The sequence below is a fragment of the Callionymus lyra genome, chromosome 6 (genome assembly GCF_982586985.1).
Source record: "Callionymus lyra chromosome 6, fCalLyr1.hap1.1, whole genome shotgun sequence".
NCBI classification, from domain to species: Eukaryota; Metazoa; Chordata; class Actinopteri; order Syngnathiformes; family Callionymidae; genus Callionymus; species Callionymus lyra.
The window spans coordinates 15,853,283-15,877,180 of record NC_141823.1 but is presented as its reverse complement, the minus strand read 5'-3'; the positions used below and the strand labels follow the sequence as shown (position 1 = coordinate 15,877,180).

The following is a 23,898-nucleotide window of genomic DNA, read 5'->3' as shown; positions in this document are numbered from 1 at the left end:
CTACATTAAGGAGGATCAGAAGTGAGCAATAGAGGCCGTGTGTCTACAATGTTGGCAGGTATCACAATATCAAACAAAGGTCGTCACTGACCTGAGCGATGGGGGTCGAGGGGTCAGCGTGTAACGTGACCTCTGACACATAATTAAATTGCCATCTTTAACCTCAGTTACAAGCTGTCACTGTGCATCGGATTACGTGTTGCAAATCACTGCAGGGATCAATCGGAGAGGAGGAAGGTCCGGGGAGGGGGGGGTGTTTAGAGATGAGGACGCTCGCTGTGAACAAGTCGGGACAGAAGTTACCTTTAATGAACTGTAGCATGATCAAGTTAGCGCGAAGGCTAACATCATTACAACTTAAAAAACACGTTCAATCCCGCAGGAGACGCAGTTGAGATAACATATCTGCTCCAGGCCATCCAGAACCCTGAATTATAGAAGAAATCCAAGGTAAGATTAATATAACACTCGTATCATTTAAAGACATTTCAAGGCTCTCCTCGCACTAATAAACCTTTCCTCGTCGAGAAGTTGAACCATCATTTAAAAAGTATCCTTTGGCTCAAGTTCAGTGCCAGATCCCTTGAGATACATAACATTTACCTGGAACAAATATAAGTTTAACAAAAGTGCAAAGAGGTGCTGAAACTTCAGAGAACCTGAAGGTTCCTTCATTTTCACTGGTGTTTAATACTTATGTGCACAAGCTCAACAAGTACTTTATTCCAGAGGAGTCAGTCAAAGAAGTTTTCCTTTAGATTTAAAGACTGATCAGTCCAAGCAGTGAGTTCAGATAGTTCAACGATAAAAATGATTCATAATAAGAGACCCCCCCCCCCCCCTCCCAATTAAAGTGATACTCATACTGTTCATACTGATGGTGATTTAGGGGCCACCATTGTTCAGCTTCGCGTCTGCAGGCTCCGAGTTGTTTAAAGGGTTGTCAGGGTACACAAACTAAATGAATAATGCTTTGGCTGAACTTGCCTGGGACCGAAATCTGCTTATGGAGGCTCATGACCACATCAAATATTAATGGTTTAGTAGAGAACGGACATTAGGGGGCGATGATGTGGCGGGTTCGAAAGGGGGGGAATGGCCCTGGAACACAGAATTACCTGTTGTACATCTGCGCCTTTTTGTCGAAACAATTGGTCAACGAACATGCTGGGCTTCGACATGGGGTTCATTCTGCAGCAGTGTTTGTTATAGACAGAAATATATTAGCAATAAACCCTAAAATCAGTGGTAGTCTAATTTAATTTACTCACAAAAACAGTGTTTATCATCGCATATACAAAATGAAATCAACATCCGTCAGGAAGCGAGGGATGACCAGTGTCTGTAAGAGAACCAAACATAACTCTCATGAATAAAGTGTCTTTTGTTCGGACTTTCCTCTGTGACGTGTTACCATGTGTGAAATGTAAGGAACTGCTCTTTACATGAAGTTTTTGGTTTGTTTTGAAATGGTCTGTCCTCCAAATTAACTTCTTTTTTTTTTTGAACTGCCATTTTTTTTCTCTCTCTTTTTGAGGGCAGTTGTTAGAGCGACCATTTCAACTCTTTATTTTGTACAATTGAAAAGCAAAGCCAAAAACAGAAAAGAAAAAAAAAAACAGCAATCGTACAAAGTATTGAAACTAAGACGTAAAATATTTACATAACACCAGTTTAACTACATCATCAAAAAAGCTACAGTCTGACATGTACAACTGCAACACAGGTTTGGGTTTTTTTCTCTTTTTTTTTAGATTCACAGATGATCCAGCTGCGACATGTCCTCACAGCTCTCCCACTACCCCCCCAAAAATGTTAAGAACATTTAAAAAAGCATTAGTCAATCTGGTACACAAGTTAAAAATAACCAAACTAGTTCATCTTCAAAAAAATCTAGCTGTGAATGAAATGTGCTCAAAAATTTGACAGATTTGAGACATGGCGTCTTCCTCTGGAAGTGTTCTTCATCTGCGCCAGGGACGAGGCTCGTTGTCGTCCTCCTCCTCGTCGTCGTCCTGCAGCAGTGCGTCCGCCAGCGTCTCCTCATGGAACTGGACCGAAACAACAGGGCAGAATGTTAAACACAACAGCTCCCTCTGGTGTCTGGTTATAGTAGTGCATGACAAAAGCTTTTTTTTTTTTTTAAAGGGTTCATTGTAGGCAATTTAAAAAGGAACAAGTCCACTTTCTAGGGAACAGTACGCAAGAAATCTCATAGCTCACCTCACTCATGGACTACTTCTCGTTATTTTGTCAACTATAATCAGCATCAATTACCTTCTTTTAAAACAACAAGCCATCTTGACCAGAACCTTATTTTGAAAATAACAATATGGGTGTAGAATTGTGCTTTTGTCCTCCACCTCTAAGAAATATATACAAATTTAAACCCAAGTTTGAAAAAGGACACAAACATTAACTCTCAAACGACATGATTAAGTACCTGAGATACATCGAACACTTTAAATACACATTTTTATTGCCCTACGTTCACCTGGACTTTCATTCATTTTTTTGTTGGTAGTAGGAAATCTTGCGTTAAAATGGCCTCATTGCCACTTCACACCTTGCTCCCTTACTGCCGTTTTTACACATTTAAACATTAAAGTTTTTTTTATTTATAGAGGATCTATTTGTGTGCTTTTGTAAGGATATGAAAACTTTACTGTAATTTGCAAAAGCTCCTCCGAACCATAGTTGTGAACGTTTCTTGTTCTTGTTCAACACTGTTGGGTAAAACAAGAGCAAGGGTTGGAGGTTTAAAAACACCCACCTCCTCGTCTTCTGGGTCGGCCTCGTCAGGATCCGTGGTGCTGTGGGCAGAAGCAGGTTTGTGCCAGGACAGGGTCAGGCAATGGTTGTTCAGTCTCATGCCATGAACAGCTGCCTGTGGTTGAAAAACAAACAGAAACAAAGAAAACCATCAATTGACTGATCTTCAAAGATTGAATAAAAACCTTATCAATTATCTCACAAGTAGATCCTGATAAAGATCCTGGGTAAACAGAGACAAAAACTCATCTGAATCAATCCGATTCATATCTCTTATTTAGCTCCATTTTATCTTTATTGTTACCCAAATTCCTGAAGGAGATTTCCAGAGGGATTAATAAATCTTATCTACCCATTTTATTCATATTTAGTTTCCCACACTCACAGTCTGACATTAACTGCCAAGTTTTACTCATAGCTCAGGATTGTCAACCTACAGGCCCTTGGGACCTCCTGGAGGTTGGGTGACAGAACAAAATAGCACAATTAAATAGGAAAGTAAAAAGAAATCCACTATTTGAATTTTTTCAATTGGAAAACAATCCAAAGGATAAATTGATCACAGTTCCTCTAGATCAACATTATGACACTCTCCAAGAAGACTACAGCACTTAAAAAAAGAAGAAATAAAACCACCAAGATATATTTCTTATGTAAACTGATTAACATCGTTCATAAAATAAAGGCCACGATTATGGTGATGGAAGTGTTTATATGGATATTCAATTCATTTCTGAACTCGTCTCACCTGTTCTGCTTCTGCTCTGGTCCTGTAAGTGACGACAGCTGCCAGTTTGCTCTCGTCAATGTGGCAATCTTCGATCTCCCCAAATCGCTTCAAATTTTGGACAAAGAACAAAGTCACTTCTCCATCCATCCATAACAAGATGTGTTGAACACCAAGAGAGACATTGAAGAAAATTGACTTTAAACAATCTTAACTAATTTAGATTTTAAAACATCAACATCATCATAAAGAGGTTCATTGGGAACTTGTGGAAATTGTCTGCAGGTATGAGTTTGTGTGTGAATGGTTGTGCGACAGACTGGCGTGCTGTCCAGGGTGTTCCTCGCCCCTCGCCCCAAAAAGCTAGGATAGGATAGACATTTTAGTAATGTAGACTTACAGCAAAGTGGGGGAGCATATCCACTTGTTCAGCTTCAGTGAAACCAGAAATCTTGAGCGCTCGGGGTCTATGGTCGATGACCGCATGCATCGGAACACCTCTACCCCGCCCTCTTCCACCCCTTCCTCTGGACCAGGAGGAGCCACGACCACGACCGGCAGATGCTCGTCCTCTCCCAGGGGCCAATATTCCTCTTTTAGCTGCCTAAAAGCCAATAAAAATGTTACATTAAAGCATGAGTGACAGAATACGTGTGACACAGCGGCCTCTGATGGACCGTATGTCGATTATAACGCAGATAAAAATGATACCTCAATTTGTAACTGAGTGAACTTCATCTTCAACACAGCAGTGTCTTCCCCGCTCTGGGCTTTCTTGAACAAGTCCAGCTCAGCATCAAGTAGTTCTCTTTGAGCCTGAAATCGATAGCAAGATTAAAGTTCATCCGAGTTTATGAAATTCTTTTACAAAACCTTTCCAATTATCCCCATGAATCGTTGCTTTACAGGCAAAATAGAGTAAATATTGGTCAAAATAAGGCATTATTTATATTTTTAATATTAAAAACACATTATAATTTGCAGATTTTTCCCCTGAATTAATGGTAAACAACCTTAATAGAAGAGTGTTCTTTAGATTGAGTTCTGTGTTCAATGTTACGGCTGCTTGAGTGACTAGTAGAACGATTTATTTATGGCTAGAAAAAATGGACAAACAGATGAAAGACTCAACTCACCTCGGCTCTGCTTTTGGTGGGTCGGAGCAGGTTATTGTTCCCCGAGGAGCTTTTGATCTCCTCCTGCAGTTTGGTGATGCCCTTCGTCAACATACCCAAGGTCTCCATGATTTTGGCCTTTTCTTCTGGTTTCATTGACTTGTTCTTCTCAAGTTTGCAGATCAGGAGCTAGTAGAGTTAAATCAGGAGAACAACAGAGTTAAAGAAGCAGGTGGAAACAAAAGTTGATGATGATAATATTAGGGTTTATCGCTCAAATGTTTCAGCAAACATATATACAAGGTCATTCATTTGTGATGTCATGTTACCTTCTGTGTTTCGATGTGTTTCTCAAGAATCTCCTGCTTCTTTTTTCTCACGTCCTGTTGTAAACGTAGAGCTTCCTGTGAACATAAGTCATGCATTGAAACAAACTTCCACTTCAATAATATTACACGTCTTTCTCACCCGTTTCTTTTTCAGAGCGTCCTCTTGTGATATCTGTAGAGCTGAAACACTGTAAACTGTCCTAGTGAGGCCGGTTGGACTTGTTAAGCCCTGAACATTGAGGCGCAAAAGAAATTTGGATTATTTAATACATTCTGCAAAAGCTTAACAAAGTGTTGTACCTTCTCTAAAGAAGTGACTGATTTTGTGGCTAATCCTGTTCGTTCCTTCACTGGCACCTTATGAAAAGTTGAGTAAAATAAAGTCAAACATGCAGTTTGTTCCACAAGGATCTTGAACAAATTACCTTATGAGGCATCATGGATTTTTGGGGAAGCTCAGAGTTGGAATTGACCAGAGGTCCGAGCCGATCCTTGATTGACTGCCTCAGTACCGTTGGAGTGTCCTGCTTGAAGATGAGGTGCGTGATTACAATTGACTTTTCACAAAAATATAAAATAAGTCTCACCGTCGTTGGTTGCATCTGCTGCTGTGAATGCGATTGGCCCATGTTTGGTCCATCAGCTCCGTTCTCACGATACCAATGCACCTTGATAAAGCGGTTGTCAAGAACTGCTTCAGTGCTCTGAAATGCCCGCTTGGCTTCAAACGGTGACGCGAACTGGATCAGAGCGCCTTCTGGATTATTTTGGTATGCCACCTTCAACCAAACCAAATACATAGATACTCATTAACATGTTTCTTTACAAAGGGAAAGTGGCTAAATAATTTGAAATGCATCGCTTCCCATAATTCACACCCATTTGTAATTAGCTTCATGATAGAGAATAATGAGACACACAGGAAGTGCTGCCCCAGGTCAAGAGGTCAAACAATACAAACCTCAAAATACATACAGACTTTTATAAACCATCAAAATAAAACACTTCGAGATCGATCGGACTCTCACCTGAAGGTTGACAATAGTACCAAATTTGCTGAAATGTTCATTGAGTTTGCTGATATTGTTGAGCTCGGGGGGAATTTGCAGAACATGCAGCTTTGTTCTCAGAGACATGAGCTGGCCCCTATTCGGGAATCCCTGATGGTTTGACTTGTTGAAGTTGGACCTGAATGGAGAGAAAAGTCATGTTAAGAGGTGTACAATTTTTGCCCGAAACAGACGTTCACTCTCACCTTTCAAACCATGGTTTTTTGGGAGGATAAATTCCATCATGGGCACCAGCTAGCCTCTTCCGTGGATCAGACTCCATAACGATTCTGGAACTGTTATTGGGGATCTTTTCTAGGGGAGCAAGCGATAGTGTTAATGTTAATAACTGCACAACAAATACTTGGATCCCGTAGATGCTGCCACACGAGTCTAAAATGAATATACATTAGAATAAACATCTATACCTCTGTGTGACCGGTCTGCCATCGTCAGGCCAATCAGGTTGGGTCTCTCAGGGTTGACCCGGTGGCGGTACATTGGTCTGGAAGTGTTGGAAAGACTGGGGGCCTCTGGGTTGTAGACATCCGTCTCATAAGAATCTATAAAAACAAAGTGTATTGTCATTCATTTTCAACAGAACTTAAGAAGATATTTTTTAATGTGAGCTTCACCAGGAGTAAAGAGAGGTGGAGGGGGCTGAGGAATCGATGAGCGCATTCCAGACGTGACTATCGTAGGAACTGAGCTTGTGATTGAGTTAGGCGGCGCGTCCATGCCAGACGGTTGAAGTGAAGGAAGAGGAGGAGGGGGACCTACAAAAGGTAGAGAAGGTCAACATTATCGTTTTTTGGCATGATACTCACTTGTTGCAGTTATATGATAAAAACCAATGTGATTATTTTAAATGATTATAACGCCAAAACAAAGAAAATGACTGAAATGTGAAGGTTTAAATATGCAATATCCACCTGCGACAGGTGGAAGACTTGGTGGAAGGGCGCCTGGTGGAGGCACTGGTGGTCTCAGGTTTATAGGCGGAGGAGGGTTTAACAATGGCGGGGGCGGGAGACCAGGCGGTGGTTGGGAGTCAACACCAGGAATCGGTGGTGGTTGAAATGGCAGCATAGTTGGCAGGCCGACATCCTCCACTACAACTGGGTCGCTTCCATGGTCAAAAGGGCACAAGTCACCCCGCATACAAAATCCCTTCTCTGAAAGAGATGCGAGATACAATTATCAAAATGGTCAGGCAGGAAAAACACAAACAACATTTAGCAGAATAAAAGCATAAACATTTCGAAATAAATAATGCAGACATACCATCATAATCCCTGCATCGTTTCCTCTGCTGAGGGATGGGTGGCGGTCCTCTAGGGAAAGGACCGTGTTCACCGGGGCGCTCAGGGCAGAACTCAGTCCAGCTCTCGATGGTGGTGTTGCGTAGATGATGTGTTGGAGCGATGACAGTGATGGTGCTGCTCAGCGTTGGCACAGGAAAATGTGAGGTGGTGGCGATGGGATCCAGAGCAGCGGGGATGTAGCCATCGGCAACCTCTGACCTTTCTGTTCGGTCATGATCGTATTTTAACTTTGTCGAGTCACGTTCTGAAAATGGTTGAGATAATTGAAGTCACAAACAAGAAGATAAGATGTGTGGACTAAATTAGTTGTTTGAATTATGATAGTCAGGGGTCTCAAACTGTCCAAGGGGAAAGCTTAAGTCAATTCTTGTAGAGACTGATCCACAGGCTAGGGGGTCTTTCATTATTTTTTCTGAACAATATGTTTTAGTTTTTTCACTACATGTTTTATGGATTTTTGGGTGATTTCACTGGGAATTTGGGCCATTGTTTACTGTAATTTGATTTTATAAATCTGTTCAATCTTAAATACATAACCAAAGCTATACAACGGATACCATTTAACGTGATTTTTATTCCTCAACCATCTGACATTGAACACTAATAGAGTCCCTAGCTCTGCCTTTACTCATAAAATGTGGAAAATACAAGGAGGGCAAGTTCGAGACCCTCTGACAGTAGTGAAAAGTTAATGGTAATGAGAGAAAGCTAGCAAAACACACAATACCACACTCGGGATTCCCCATCAGCGGCTACCACAGTAAGACAGCCTCCTCCACTCATTCATTCTCCACAGTCAAACCATCAGAGCCTCATTTGCTGTCCATCCAACATGTCCAAATTGGACTCCAATGTCTCCCCTCTCAACTGAACCATCAGAGTATGGCCTCACTTACGTTGCCACCACATTTCTCCATGAGTCTCTTATATCACACACTAGCAGTTAAATAAGGGTGTAAACTCCTGTGATGGTTCTTAGCTCACCTCGACTTCTACTTCTGGACCTCGAGTGTGATCGACTCTTGCTTCTATCTCGGTCTCGTTCCCTGTCCCGATTCCGGTCTCTCTCCCTTTCCCTGTCACGAGGACGCTCTTTACTCCAACTACGGCTCCTGCTTCGACTGTAGCTCCGACCCCGACGCCGGTTGTAGCGATCCCTGTAGGAGTCTCTTCTTGGTGGGTTGCGATCATAGTCCCGTTTTCTTGGGCGATCATTCCGTTTGCGATCATCAACTCTTCTACAAGATATAAAGAATAAAATGTTAAAATAAATTAGCTATTCAACGCGACACAATCGGTGGATTAATTATCATTATTACACAAACCTATCTCTGCTGTAGCGGGAGCTTGACTGTGGCGGGCTGTGAATTACTCGCCGAGAAAAGAGCTTTTCTCGATCCTCTTCAGTAAGAATCTTGTGAAGAAAATTGAGTTTGGGTTAAAGAGATTAGTTGTAGCAACAACACTCATCCGTTACTTCAGATTCTTTTGTATTCAATAATCACCTCATCTTTTTTTGCCTCCTTTTTTTCATTCTTAAGATCCAGAATGGGCTGGTCAGTCTTAGGATAGTAGCTCTTGTTGTCAATAGCTACAAAGAGCTTGTCGACAAATTCTGTAGTTTCTGGAAAAATACAATAGACAAATGTTAAGGTATAAAGGACTGAGGTAAGAAAAATTAAAGTATACCTTTCTGTAGAAAAACCTCCAACTGCTCTACGCATAGTTCTTTCAGCTCTTTTTCAGTTTTGTCCTTCTTCACCAACGCAACAACATACTTAGCCAGAGCAGAAGGGTCTGCATCACAGCTGCAAATACAAAAAACAAAAATAAAGCATCCAGTGTCATTCATGTTAATGACAATAACTTACGGTTTTGCAGTTTCCATGTTTAGTAAGTAGATTGGAGAGTTGGAATTCGATTTTACTACCAAATGTTGAAAATGTTACTTGTGAATTATAATTAGGGCTAGTACCTTTTTTTCAACCATCTAGAAAGATTTTTTTAAACATGTTGTTCAAGGCAGTCCATAAAGAAATACAAAAATAACAATATTCTCAGAGTATCCATTTCTGCCAAGAATTGGTTGTAAAAACATTTGAAATAGTGACTGCTCTATGACTTTATTGTATGCATTTGGTCTTAATGACTGTGATCTTTTGTAAGCACTCCTACTTTTATACTATACCAGCTCCACTATAGAAATAGATTACCCCAAATTCCTTTAATCATTACATCATCCACCTGAACAACAAAGATTGTTGTTGTTGCATATCATTTTTTGAGGTGGTGCAGATGTACTGTATATGATCCTAGCATCTTCCCACCACCACCACCATCTCTGTGTCTTAATGTACTTAAAACATAGTGACTTATTTACCTAATGTTGTCAAATTTGTCAATATAAACATACACCTGGAAGTAATGCACAAAGGATAGGGTATAGCCATTAAATCTTGCATTGTGATTATTTCTAATTTATATACAAGTAATAGATATATATTCCCAAGGTAAGGAAGAATTACAATTTGTAAATAAAAGGAAAGAAACATTTTTGGATTTAAATTGTTGACCTTTAAATCGGCATTATTATAACAGGCAGTGGACAATTCTTAAAGGGTTTGACTTTGAAAATGTTTATTATTGTGTCATTTATTTCCATTAAGTTTGTTTTTTTAACATGTTCAGCAAAGTCATCTCCTCTCTCTAAAGCTAAATAATGGTTATGTAACCTTATTATAACAGTCTCCTTATCTGTAAACTTTGATGGTTGTGCGTGAATCGATAAAGTCCACGTGTGTTACGCACTTGGGAGTGCATTGTGCAAGACTGATATAAGATAACTAAAACTGTATTTACACATTTAGAACTGCTCCGACGTCAAATACATTTAAATATATACATTTTAATTCTTAAAAAAAAAAGACCATAACATGTTTCTGTGAATGCAGCTGTCGCATGGTTCAGCGTTCGAGCTTCATTCATTTAGCCGTTTAGTAAGTAACTGGTTAAAGAAATCAAATAAAAGCAAGTTGTATTTAAAGAGAAAATTGCAAACAATTTTTTTTAACAATCACAACCTTCTGAGCCATTTCTTTTTACGTGCAATAATTAGCAGAGTTTGCTAGTAGCTAACAGCACTTACATGGGCTCCAGTGTTTCGGACAGCCATGTTTTCAGGGCTTCCAAGTCCTCAATGATCATCTTAGATCCAGGCGAAGTTCCCAGGTCCAGGTTCGCTAAGGGGACAGTCCTCGGCCACTTTATCTGACTTCAGGGCCGGTCACAGACGCAGGAGCGAGCCGCCGAAACAGTGACTAGATTAGCAAAGTTAGCATACGTCTCTCCAGGAGCCAAAAGTGCTTCACGACACCCAAAATCACAATTTCGCAGGGTTTCGATTCATGCTAAACGTCCAGTGTTCATACAAAGTAGTTTCGACAGAGCACTTGGACTTAATGTTTTAAAAAACGAGAGCCACACTTCAAACTCAACACTGTAGCATGTAGCCACACTTGCTAGCACGTCATAAAGAGTATTTACTTCCTCACGTGAACACGCTACTCTCGCGAGATGGAGGAAGTCTCCCCGGGGGTACGGCGAGACTGCGTGTTGAGTTATGTAACATATTTTCAACAAACTTTAGTAAATAGTGATGGCAAGTTTTTCATGAAATGGATAAAATAGAAATATTTGAGTTACATCAAAATTAATGTTTTACCATTAGTGGCCAGATATATAGATAATAGATAGCAACTAACACTACTATTTCATTTTTATTGCATATACATTTCTTCTTAATAATGTCAAATAATTATAAACAATACAGTTATTCATATCTTTCTAAAAAAAAAAATTGAATTGATTTCCTTTGATTTCTTACGCTTAAGACTCCCTGCTGTGAAACCTTTGCTGCCATTTCATAACAGAGGAATTTGCTGATGAGTTCAACACGTTTCCAAAAGGAACCAGTGGGGGTTTGGCGTCTTGTGGCCGATTGTTTATTTTTGCTGTTGGATATTTCCTCGGGGTTGCAGTCTTGGAAGTCTATTGAACGACCCATGCAAGTGTGATTTCACCACCAAAAGGGGGAAAAAGTAAGTAACTCAACTCATGTTATTTTTGGTAAACTTTCTAGAGGCATCCAAGGACTCAAACCTAACATTGTAAGAAGAAATAACTTTGGGAGTTTCAGTGAGGCATTTTTATTTAGTAAAAGACATAAAAAAAACATTATAAACAGAGCAACAGAATTTGTATCTACTTAACGTGAACCTGTAAATCTCCTGGAAGAGTACAGTTCAACAACTTTTATATTCCCGATGTAACAGTCTGTGTTGTAACATCCATCGTCTACATTCAAAAATTTCTTCACTTTAAATTCACATACATTTCTTAAAAACACATTAAGGAAGTTGACACTCTACAAGAGCCCATTGTAGTAAGGAAAATAAAAATCAACCAAAGTACATCACTTGACAAACATTTTTAGAAACAAAATATTATTTATATTTCAATACTAAAACATTTCCAACAGACACTGAGTCAGCAGATGGTTAACGATTTCACGAGGACGAATACTAAATACGATAAAATGTGTTAAAATTATTTTGTTTCTAAAAAAGCTCAATACATTCATGCTTTGCAGGACATTTTGGATTCACAACATAAACATTACTGGCTTAATAGTATATTTAAATTCTTTCTTAGCTGGTGTGAGAAGGTAATGTACCTGTAAAACCGTCTAATTGTGCAGTAAAAAAACTAATTAAAGTAATGACTGGGTCAGTGGAAAAATAAGAAGTTATCCATAGATCATCTTCACAGCTTTTTTCTGTCGTTGAATCGCAGGTTAATGGGACCACCAGGGCATAGAAGACCATGCGTTTTAGCCGTCACCTTATCAGTGAGAGGACTGTCGCTGATGTGGAACTTTTGAATGAGCTGCAAAGAAATCAATTGGATTAATAAAACGGAATAAGAAACATCTTGCGACAAAAACATAAATTAAGATTCATACACATACATCAACAATTAGGTCAAATAATTATAAAATAAGATAAAGAAAGAATACCACACTCGGAAGATGAATTGATGAGGGTTATTTGATAGCAGCTTTAAGACAAGTTTTCAAAAGGAAGCAAGAGTAATTAAAATGTATTTTCTTGGACATTAAATTCAAACCGTAATTGTATTTGAGAATTTATTCGCGAATATTTCAGTCTCTCAAATTAATTCTTTACAATTGATCAAAAGACTTAAAATAAACAGTTTTTTACTTTTTATTAATTAATATTATTTTATGCGAAGGACTAACTAGTTTACCATTAATGCAAAAGAAATAGAAAATGTTTTTTTTAATGCATTAAAGGAAAAACAACTCCTGCACATTGATGACATGTTAACTATTAACAAAATAATATTGTACAAATATTGGACTGATAATTAAAAAAAAAAAATGTTCCTCACCATTTTATGCAATAAATCCCAATGTATTTTTGTATTACTATGTAAATGTTCTGAAAATGCTTTAATTAAGATTTTTAAATAAGAGTCAGAACATATTAGGAATTGTCTTTAAAAGTGTTTCCATCACATAAAGTGATGGGTGTATTTTCCTTTACATAGATAAAAAGTAACAAGTCAACTCGTAACTTTTATCTAGAAACAACAGGGACATCACTACAGTACGTTTAGATAGTAAACACAATAGAATAGTTGAAATTCTTACCCGTGTGAGCGCAAGATTCATTTCTAGCTCTGCTATCCTCTTGCCGATGCAGCTCCTGATTCCGTAGCCAAAGGGAATGGAGCCAAAGTTATCCACCCGATCGGTGGCATCTTTCCTTACCCAACGCTCTGGTTGGAACTCGTTGGCATCGGGAAAATTCTCCTGATCCATGGAGGTGGAGTAGTGGCAGAGGGCCAGCTGAGTCTTAAACACAGAGACAAGACAACCTTGTATTGGGAACAGCTGAGACATTGTGCGCGCAGCCATGCTTTTGTAAGACCGACGTGGGATCAGATTACTTCTGGCTGGAGCTATAAAACTCTTTTAGAGCGATGCATTTATCTCACGTGTCAAGCCCACACGTATCACATTCGATTTTTGTCTTGTTTACCCCTTTAGGGATGAGGTATCCTCCCAGCACCAAATCATCCTGGGTGATCCTTCCATTGCCGGGGAGAACTGGAAACAGCCTGTTCGCATAAAGACAAGAGAGAGTCATTTCATATCATGGATGACGTTTATGACACAAAGAAAGATGTCGACCTCAGAGTCTCCTTCACGAGGCCTCTTATGAGCGGGAGGTTCTGGACGTCGTCCGCTGTAGGGACCCTGTCGTCACCCAAGAGTTTCTCCACCTCCGTGTAGATCTTCTGCTGCTTCTCAGGATTTCGCGCCAGCAGATAGCAAGCCCAGGAAAGTGTGAAGGACGTCTGCAAATAACGATCATCTTAGGGCATCTTTGCAGATGTATTGCAACAACAGGATTTTCGCTGACTGTGACTGAACTTAAAGGATTTCTTCTGAGTTACGCAAGAGGAAACACGCTTCAGGATGAGTCGACTAATTCCTGCTGTGTGTTAAAACAAGTATTTTTCACTGGAAGTGATGATTAAATTTAGGTCTGAAAAAAATACAGGGAAGTTTAATTCTACTCTGTTCATCTTGGGTTTAAAGTTTCGTGCTAATGCTAATACTTTCAATGCAGCCCTGCTGATGTCACGGTTCAACTTTTGACGTGAAACAAATGCTTCTTAGAATGACCCAACTTTCATGACTTAATTTAGAAGGTATTTATTATTGTAAGTTAAGACCTAAATACATCTTTAAGTTAATTGTTTTTTGGGCTTTGAGTTTGTTTTTTTCTAAAAATGTTTCTCTTAAAATGGTTCTAGAAATAAAGTATATTGCCCAATACATAAATGTTTGTCAATGTTTTCTTCACAATTTATATCCCTTTTTATTTTTATGAATCAAAAACAGTACATCATGAGGCCCCACTTCCCAAAATCTCATTGGCTGTTAAGTGCAGTTATTAAATGTGATGGTTAATGCCAGAGATGAGCATCTTCATAAAAAAAAAAAACACATATTTTTGCTTCTTCTACTCCTTGTTCAGACTGGGTTTCAGGCCAGTGGGGTCTTTCAGCCGATTTTGTTTTCTACACGTTTGATCGTTTGTCTAATTATGTTTGTGTTGTTTTTGAAAAATCTTTTCCAACAATATAAATGATTTATTTTGATATGATTATTATTCTTTTTATTTTTTTTTGAGTTCCTTGTCCCAGCCTACCCTTTTAAAAACTAAAGACATCATGGAAGGGGCGACACTTAATCACACGTTTCAAGATTGTGTTTAGTCCACATATCAAGTTGTGGGTCTCAGGAAAAGGAAGCAAGAAATGCCGTGAAATTGAGAAAACCACCCGAGCGGTAGAGGCAGATTTGTCTTAGACTAAAAAAAAAGTTCAGAGTAAAAGAATTCGGTTCCAATATTTGAACTCATCACATTGGATTTCAGACGACAGGCTTGTGATCATTTAACCTCGCTCTCGGATCAGACCGCTCAAACTAACTAGCTTCGAAAGCAGCAACACTGGACCGGGTCTTTGGCAAAACTTCAAACAAAACTCGAGAGAAGTCGAAACAAAAAAAAAAAACGATTTATAAAACTAGTCTCCCTTTGTTAATCCCCCATCAGTACCCTATTCCTGGCATGCCAGGGTCATAGTGGTCTGAGAAATGGTCGTACTATAAACTAAACTATTTCAGTCTCAGACCAGTCAGAACTGGCAGCCACACAAATGACAGACATTAACCACTTTACTTAAGATGGTATCAATTGATCGTCCCTTGAGGTCGACCCAAAAAAATAAAAAATAACGGCCGGGGAAAAAAAAGGGGGTCTGTACATAAAGTATGTGGCCACGATGCCCACTGACCGTTGCCGCACTCTTATTTCTCTCTTCTCACCTTTGCTCAGCAGAAGCTCCGACTCTGGCTACAGCTAATATGGTTTGACAGCTCTTGTGTGTGCAGACTCTGTCGAGTCCAACCCCCCACCAGGACACGGCCATTGTAAGTTCAAGTGAAACGAACACCCTTTTATCCAGAAGCTGTCGACTCATCAAAAACACTCTACACTTGTAGCTCCTCATTAATCCGTTGGTACGTCTAAATCAGCGGCGTTTACCTTTGATGTGAGCGTCACATGAACGCAACCGAATCTGGATTAGGGTTCTTTGGATATGAAAGTTCTTAGGCGAGTGTGGTTTTTCACACGGCCGTGGTTGTTTGATGTTCCCATCGGCAGGTATATTTAATAACATTGGAGGTTCTGTATTCATGTGACACTCAAGAATGTCTCGCCGCAGGAGCAGTTTTTCAGAAGGGTCTTTGGGAGTCGTCCAATCACGGGAGGACAACACCTACACCCATAACAGATGAGAAGACAAAAGGGCCTCCCGTGCGTCCGACTGACAAATGACTGGGAGCCTAACATGAACGAGTTTGTCAGCGGGACGCTGCATAACCCTCCGATTCATTGCCATGACCTTATGTTGGCACAGCTACAAAGGTGTGGAAGTCACAGCAGGAACACTGAAACTCTAGACCGGTGACTCACAAGTGAGCAGCCGTTTTTTAACTGACTTTTTTTTTCTTTGTTCGTTACGCCAAACAATAACTAGTCGACACATATATAATATTGAACATTTACAGGCAAGAATGTGTCTGCATTGAAACATTCTTTTAAGTATTAATAAAATAAAGTGAATCTCTATTAGTTCGTCTTGAAAACAGAAAAAAAAAAAACAGGAAGTTGAGAGAAAAGGCAAACAAAAACGCACTGTGTCGACGCCGGCCAGCAACATCTCTGTGGCGTTGGCGTACATCTCCTCCAAGCTCATCTCTCGGGTCACAAGCATGTGCGTAAGCATTCCCCCTTTCACAGGCTCTCCTTTCGCCATCGCAGCCTTGATTTCATTAAGCCGGTTATTGATGTGAATAGTGCCTGGAATGAGAAAGAGTTTTTGTTAAAAGGCAGCTCCTCCTGTCGCGAGGGGGGTTGGAAGAAGAAGGAAAAAAAAAGGAAAGAAAAACACATGTTATGTAACGTGGGGACCCCTCAAACTTAAATTCCAGGGGAGAAGATTTATAAGTGAATCAACATTCCTGTTGAAAGTGTTTTGTCTACTGATATGATCTAAGGATTTAGTTTGACGTAATCATTTCTTCCTTATTATCCCAGATAGTCTTAAAGAGGATTAAGCTCGGTTTTTCGCTTAACTTACACAGGTTTGTCAATTTGTTCATTTTATTTTTAACTTGATCTCCACTTACTGAATTTAAAGAGGCCGTCCCAGGACTGGCAGAACTCCTCCCAGGGTCTTGGGATAAGGGGTCGAAGCCATTTGGGAATGGCTCCGGCGTACATGGTCACCTTGAAGGAGCTGAACATGAGGTGCAGAGCGCTGATGTAGCTTTGAGTTTCAGGGGGGATAACGTCCTCCAAACACCCCAGACGACGCTCGTACAAAATGGTCGCCACGCCTTGATCAGGGGGGAGAACAGAGGCGAGTGAAACCAATTTTTCTTCTGGTGACAAATTCAGCAAGGATTCAAATGTTTGTCTAAACATTTAAAGGAAAGGGACAAACCTTCCATGGAGTACTTGAAAAAGAGATCGTTGACGTTGAGCACCGTCGAGCCGTCGCCACCCTGGGTGCGTAGAATTTGGACTCTTTTAACAAGATCATCAACCACGGCGTTGACGTCATCAGCGAAGACGGCCACATCCTTGGGACGCATGACCAGTTGTCTCAGGACACTTCGCATATGCAGCCAATCCTCTCCTTCCCTGCAGGATTCCCCACAACATGATGCGTCTAATAAGTACCTAGAAACCCACATTAATCCCATTGAACGGACTTACGCTGAAATGAGACCGGTCGCTCGCCCACGGAGATCCCTGTACTCTTTCCAGGAATCCATGTTAGCCCTCTGGGGAGCCACACCTTCAGCCCTTAGCGCCTGAGCCACCAGGTCCTTATCAGCCAAAGAAACCACCAGCTGTGGCCCAATGTGGGATTTGAATATTTTTCCATACTTTTTTCTTTGCTCCCTCTATGAAAGAAAAATGATATTTATTAGTATTATGGTCGGATTGGGATGCAGTTTGATTGATATTAAAATGCAAAATTATATTATTAATAATATTGAACAATTAAATATTCTGTTGATTATATATAGATGATATATATTTTTAAAGCCAATTGTCAGAAAAAATTTTTTTTTAATCCTCTTAACAATATACTTTATTTCCGAAACACATTACAAGAAGCAACCCGGCGACGGATAAGCAGATGACGATGGATGGATGGATTACAAGAAGCAGATATGTTTAAAAACAAGTCCTAAATAGTTCTTTTTATAACAGTTTTTCAGAGAACTACACAAGGACATATAGACTCGGGGGAGACTCTTCTTTCCAAGAGCCATTAGTTATGATATAACACTGTTCCACAAATAAGCTATATTTAATTTCAATTTGATTTCATTTTGTTTTTAAGAATAAAACCTATAAATGCTATTGGGATTTTTGTGAAAGATTACATCATTGGCAGCCAGGCAGTAGAAGTGAAGGCTCTTGTTGAGGTTAAGTAACTTGTGCATTGCAGCAGGAAAAGCATGTCACATAAATCTTTTTCTTTACTTAAGTATTGTAGGTTAATCTTAGCCAATGTGTAAAATAGTCCATTGATATCTTGGAGAGAAAATGATTTATTTAAAGTGCGACCAAAAAAAAACAACATATATAACCACTTTTTTTTTTTTTTTTTTTACCTGGATTTCATGGATTCTGCTAAAGCCGTCTTTCCAGAAGAACTCGTAGATGTTGGAAAACGTATTGGGACCAGGCATCTCTTTGAGGCTCTTGATCCGGGTCTGGTAGCCGGTCTGCGTCGGGGGGATGACCCTGTCCCCCACGGTCTCCTCGCTGCTCGCCGGGATCTCCAGAGTCCCGCTGCTGCCCGCGGACTTGTGCAACGACCGGACGAACAATCGTGGAAGACTCGTCGCTGCAAAATAACCCCGAACAGCCATGACGTGTTTTTAAGTTTATGAATAAGTTTTTTTTTCCAAAAGATGCTTCTTCAGTTTTTCCCTCTGCTCGTGCAAGACAGTGAAAAAGTTTGGGAACAGGGATCGCCTTTTTTTTTTTTCTTTTTTTTTTTTTGCACAGCTTCTCGATGCGAGGAGGAGAAGATGATTGGATGTCACGGGCATGAAGGGAGGGAGGCCTTTTATTACAGAATGGGTGGATTTCAACGTGTCAAATCTCACTTACGTCATTAGAACTAATCAGATACACCTAATAAAACTAATGACATCAAGTTAATCTACACGTAAATCGGAGTGACATTTACCAACTGCTTGAACTTTTTTTTTTTAACCTTGTTTTCCTGATGTTTAAAATAAAAAAGTGGATAGTTTTGTAGCTATGTTATTTTAACAACTTCCTGGCGTCCAATTGAAAAATAAAAATGTCACATTTATTTCACAGCAACTTTGCTTTGCTTTATTAAAAAAATATATATATATATATATTTAAATGTGTTCCATGCTTCAACAAGTTCAATGAATCAACAAGTTAAATATGAATTATTGATTTATAAGTAAGTAAAGTAAGTAATTTTTATTTGTATAGCGCTTTTCCAGAGCAGGGTCACAAAGCGCTTAAACAATCAAAACAATATTCAATAAAGTATATACTTTAAAGATCAAGATAAAACTGATAACACAACAGGAGTTCCAGAAAATTAAGGAAAAGCCTGAACAAATACAAACGTCTTAAGATGTTTCTTAAGGGAGTCAGTAGATCCATCAAGTGCTAAAGAGAGAGGAAGATCAATATGAATTTCTCTGTGAGATGAATAAAGTATCTATCTATCTATCTATATAAAAATGATAAATAACTTGTTTTTCTTTCTTTCTGTGTGACCTGGTAACAAATGCAATCACAGACCGGTACCAGTCCCCAGGAGCCCCGGGGTCAGGGATACCACAGGTATATATAATTGGATAAGGGCTCAACAGGTATTAGAAAGGCTGTCTATCATATGAGTCGATTTAGGAGGATCAGGGTTCAACCCAGGACACTGAAAGCCAATGAGGTGTGTGCAGGGACTGGGAACTGTGAATAACCGACATCTATGTATAACTCCGGGAGCAAGTTCACAGCCAAAACTATAATTAAAGATTACATTGGCTTCTGGTGGAAAAAGTACTAACAAATCAATTACAAACTTAAGGTCTGACATAAGGATATGTCTATATAAATAAATCCAGACTCCACAAATAGCAAGCCTTTAAAAAAAAAGCATTATAAATAACAATTAAAAATAGAATTAAGCAATTAAAATGTCCCTTGCCCTTCCCTGTCGGTGGCACGTGTCCATAAGCAGGTTCTTTATGAAACAACGCGGCCTGCCAACAATGCAGCAGACAGGAGTGTGAGACAGTGACCTGTGGTTAGGTAAGGCAGGTGAGGACATGTCTTGCCAGCATCGTGAGAAAAAGTAAATAAATATTAATATTTTACACTGATCTGTGTTGCATATCCAGTATGATTCTACATATTGTTTTTAAATGTTATCAAGTAAAACATGAATAAAAAATAATTGGACTATTTGGCCATCAGATACAGGCAGGCACTTCCTCAACATATTGCCAAATATTAACTTTACATAAATATTTGTTATAGAGCATGACTCTGCACTCTGTGTAACGTCGTAGATATTTTTTTTTGGTTGAATAATGCCTGCTGGTCACTCAATAAGGCAAAGAAGGAAAACAGATGCTGGTGCAGTATTGTGACTCACCTCTAGGGGCGTACGTGACAGTTTTTTTGCTGCATTAGCTTCAGCAAAAGAGCTGAGACCACCTTAACCTTATTCTTCTCATCTTAATAATGAGGAGAGGAAAAACTGTAGAAGTGTTACATGTTTTGGTCGAGAGAGATGGGAAATTATCTGGACTTTTAGAAACTTTTAAATTGTTTTTGTGCTTATCAGATAGGATCCCGAATGTTTTAATTACAAGCTTTTTGTGATGTGATCCGAAGTTCCCTTTTGTTTGTACAACAAGTCATTCAGAGGTGGGACTTCTGATGACGTTGACAAAACCTGTTGTTTGACCAATCAAAGCAGATTGAGTGCGGTTATGGCAAACAAGATTTAATCTACAGAAAAAATAAGTGTTTTCATTGGGCGTGGCTTAATCATGTTTTGTAAAGTAAATATGTAAATTAAAAGAGGCACTCAAATCAACACACAAGTTGCTCATTAACATGAAAAATAATGAAATTAGTATTCTACTTCATTTGTAGTTCCGCCCTCTACTGGTTGATGCCGGGTTACCCTGCTGAGGCTCTGCCTCATCGCTGAAAGAGATCGGTAGCACTTGCTACCCCTCTTTTGGCAGTGGGACCTCCCACAGCCCATCAGTATCTTCATCCCCAGCTTTCATGAAAGACTGTTCGCACTTCTTGTCGGGAAGATCCGCAAAGTCATCGCGGTTTGTTACATAATGTGGCCCCCTTCTCAGATCCACCTAACTTGTGTTTTGTGTGTCTGGGAGGCTCTCATGTGTTTGGTGGAATTATCGTAATGATTTGCGGCTGTCAGCTGCTGACAAGGCTGTGTCAGGTGCACTGTACAGCATAGCCAGATGGGTGTGGTCCTCTACAATCATATCTTGTGTCTCTACAGAGGTGTGGGCGATGTGGGGGTATTGTCTGCGGTGGCGCCAACCTTCCTGTGAGGTGGTAACAGATGCCCGTGGTGTGGACTTGTTGCAAGCGGTGGTTCTTCCTGCATCAAACAGACAACCCTCTGGGTGTAGACACCCTGGCTCTTTCGATTTCTTGATGCATTTCAGCCAAAACTTTTCCTCCCCCCCCCCACTCTTGTAGAGAACGAGGCTCAGGTTTGGGTTCATTTTGGTATGCAAGGAAGCTCTGGCGGGTCACTGGTACCCCGAATTGGTTCAACTAGTGCCATATAGCCCTCGACCTCTTTTGCATCCAAGCATGGCTTTGCACTAACCATGAGGCACGCTCGCCGTTTTGGGCGGTCCACCAATTGCATGGTGAGCGAGGGTGTCTCAAGACCCATTTGAGAGGGCACAAGCAACGTCCACCAGATAACTTAAGCTTCAAGAAGGAGAATTTTAACCGTGGTGCAAGTCCGAGCAAGTTGTGTCTTCCAACCGTAGCAGGGGTTATCCTCACCAAATCTCAGTCACATCACTCACTAATTGGGTTTGAGTCACACAGGCACCCTGATAAGTACTACACATACTGTGAGTTGATTTAGGAAGATCAGGGTTCAACCCAGGACACTAAGAGCCGTTAGGCAATGTGGAGCGGCTGAATAACCCAAATCCATTCACAGCCAAAACTAGAATTAGAGATTTAATTGGCTTCTGATAGAAAAAGATGTACAGACAAACACGCGCATGCGCTCCCAATTACATTCATTACAAAACTCTAGAAATAGCAAGCCTCAAAATAACATTCTAAACCACGATTAAAAATAGAATTAAACAATTAAAATGGCTCTGTGCCTTACCTACTCGTGTGTACGCATGTGTCTATAAGCAGCTTGCCTTCTTTATGGAACAACACCAGCTGCAAACAAGGCCTGTGCTCAGTGTCCGGGATTTCCTGGAAAAAAAGCGTCACAAACCCACACAACACAACCACGAAAGTCCTGGGTTAGTCACCTGTTTCATCACGTACAGTACTTGGTATTCAGTAAAATGCTTTTTAACCTATTGAATTATTTTCTTTAAAAAACGATTGTGTGTTTATCAAAACATTTAGATACTCACTTTGGTTTAGTTTGTGTTGGTACCATCCATTGGGTTTTCATTGTGCTACAGCCCTTTTTCTTGCAGAGCTGAATCGCACCATGTCGGTTGTTTTGGGAACTTCTCCCTAAAAAAAGGAGGACGGTGTCATTTAAGCGTTGACTGAAAGGGAAGCTGGAAAGCAAATGAAGAAGCGGGAACTGCATCTTTTTTTCGTTTTTTAATTATTGCAATTTAAGTTAAAGAAAATTGCTTTTTTTAATCAAAATTTACATTCAGAGCATAGGATAGCTTAAAATGAAAACAATTATATATAAAATTATTATACAAGGCCTAACCTCACACAAAACGTCAGTAACTTTCTGCTCAGCTTTGACAAATAAATGTTCCTTACCAGGAAGATCTGCAAGTCATTATCGGGGTTAAAGGTTCCAAATGGCTGTCTGGTTTGTAATATGCTTCTGTCACAGATCAACAGAACTTGTGTTTTGAGTGCTGGGGAGCCTCTCATACGTGGGATGATCGAGCCGTCTGCCTGGCACTTTAGGCAGCTTAGGTAGGCCAGCGTCATCTTAGGTTGTGCATGTCTTCAATGGCAGAGGAATACCAAAAGTGTGTCCGAACACCCCCTTGATGGAGTCCATGTTGTTTGGGCCTGAGATGTCCAAGCTGGTTGTTCCAAAGGGAGGCGGCGAAAAGAGACTCTGAGCAGCAGGAAATTAAATTTTAGGGGCCAGAACAAGTCACAGTCTAGAGGAAGACGAGGATCTTTCAGGTCTTGCGAAGCAGTTTCTGTGTTTGGAGACTTTGAAATCCACACTGGGACCATGGGCTGGATGCGTTTTCCAGGCGGGACATTCATCAAGGCACGGCCCCCGGGGAGCACATTTACTCCATTACGCACGTGTGGCCCAGCAGACTGCTTCCCTGCGTTGTGTAAAATGAGGCGTTATATAAAGGCGGCCTACTGCTCAGTGTGGCAAATGCAGGCGATTTGCTTTGTCGCTGCATAAGAATAAATAGATAAACTGAAGCCATTTTTGACAATTTTAAGAAAATGATTAGTATTTGTGTGACGGATATTTTGAAGTCCAAATAATTGATCGCAACCTTTCAGTCAGAAGGCTTTAACTGTATGTGTGTCAAGTCTTAAAGCTGAATTATTATCAATAAACAAATTCTGCATATTTAAAGCAGAACAGTGATCTCAAGAACAAAATACGACTTGGACCAACATGTGTGTGAGCACAGACAGATTAAGTGATCACTAAGGGAAGATTAAACAGTAAAGGAGTAAACAAGTTTGTGTGTGTACATTTGCGTGTGTGTGTGTTAGTGTACATGTCTTCATGAGACTGTCTGAGTGTGTGAGTGGAGTTTGAGTGAGAGAGAGAAACAGCAAGTGTGAGTCCCAAACATCATTCCAAATCGTTGCAGTGTATAGAGAAAATGTAATGAAATCAAAAGGCCTGAAATTGCAGATCGCTAAGCCGAACAAAATGAAATAATAAAGAACAGATCAGGTTCCAGTCCAACTGGGTTAAGTTAGACAACGCAGGATAAAGGGAAGCAAACGTCACTGTATTCCATGGCAGACACTCCATGAAGAAGCAGGTAAATGAATTAGAAGGTTTGAGGAAGAAACTGTTGGCAAACTATTGGCCCCACGGGGCGACATCAAGGCCATGTGTATTCAATTG

At 40.0% G+C, this 23,898-nt stretch overlaps 2 protein-coding genes across 2 annotated transcripts; both read right to left on the bottom strand.

Moving 5' to 3' along the window:
* Positions 1-1,451: 1,451 nt before the first annotated feature.
* rbm26 (RNA binding motif protein 26) lies at positions 1,452-10,834 on the bottom strand. The gene is made up of 22 exons (XM_087793914.1): positions 10,463-10,834; positions 9,007-9,125; positions 8,823-8,941; positions 8,643-8,731; positions 8,302-8,555; positions 7,277-7,561; positions 6,925-7,167; positions 6,628-6,768; positions 6,421-6,555; positions 6,199-6,307; positions 5,972-6,131; positions 5,531-5,722; positions 5,369-5,467; positions 5,244-5,300; positions 5,083-5,172; positions 4,944-5,018; positions 4,636-4,803; positions 4,211-4,315; positions 3,900-4,103; positions 3,521-3,607; positions 2,774-2,887; positions 1,452-2,051 (listed from the first exon to the last, which is right to left on the bottom strand). The coding sequence occupies exons 1-22, from the start codon at positions 10,519-10,521 to the stop codon at positions 1,965-1,967; spliced, it is 2,991 nt and encodes a 996-aa protein (XP_087650040.1). The 5' UTR covers positions 10,522-10,834; the 3' UTR covers positions 1,452-1,964.
* A 687-nt stretch (positions 10,835-11,521) lies between these two features.
* Positions 11,522-18,653, bottom strand: cyp27c1 (cytochrome P450, family 27, subfamily C, polypeptide 1). The gene is made up of 9 exons (XM_087793078.1): positions 18,170-18,653; positions 17,259-17,449; positions 16,984-17,183; positions 16,667-16,876; positions 16,174-16,337; positions 13,592-13,758; positions 13,440-13,518; positions 13,049-13,252; positions 11,522-12,261 (listed from the first exon to the last, which is right to left on the bottom strand). The coding sequence occupies exons 1-9, from the start codon at positions 18,428-18,430 to the stop codon at positions 12,139-12,141; spliced, it is 1,599 nt and encodes a 532-aa protein (XP_087649204.1). The 5' UTR covers positions 18,431-18,653; the 3' UTR covers positions 11,522-12,138.
* Positions 18,654-23,898: the final 5,245 nt, after the last annotated feature.

Excerpts from the sequence above, each read along its gene's own strand:
- rbm26 (XM_087793914.1), bottom strand. The coding sequence starts at position 10,521 with ATGATCATTGAGGACTTGGAAGCCCTGAAAACATGGCTGTCCGAAACA. Across the intron at positions 7,562-8,301 it reads GTCCAGAAGTAGAAGTCGAG|AACGTGACTCGACAAAGTTA; the intron begins GTGAGCTAAGAA and ends AACCATTTTCAG. Across the intron at positions 7,168-7,276 it reads ACGATGCAGGGATTATGATG|AGAAGGGATTTTGTATGCGG; the intron begins GTATGTCTGCAT and ends CATCTCTTTCAG.
- cyp27c1 (XM_087793078.1), bottom strand. The coding sequence starts at position 18,430 with ATGGCTGTTCGGGGTTATTTTGCAGCGACGAGTCTTCCACGATTGTTC. Across the intron at positions 17,184-17,258 it reads GCGACCGGTCTCATTTCAGC|GGAAGGAGAGGATTGGCTGC; the intron begins GTAAGTCCGTTC and ends GGAATCCTGCAG. Across the intron at positions 13,519-13,591 it reads CTCGTGAAGGAGACTCTGAG|GCTGTTTCCAGTTCTCCCCG; the intron begins GTCGACATCTTT and ends TTATGCGAACAG.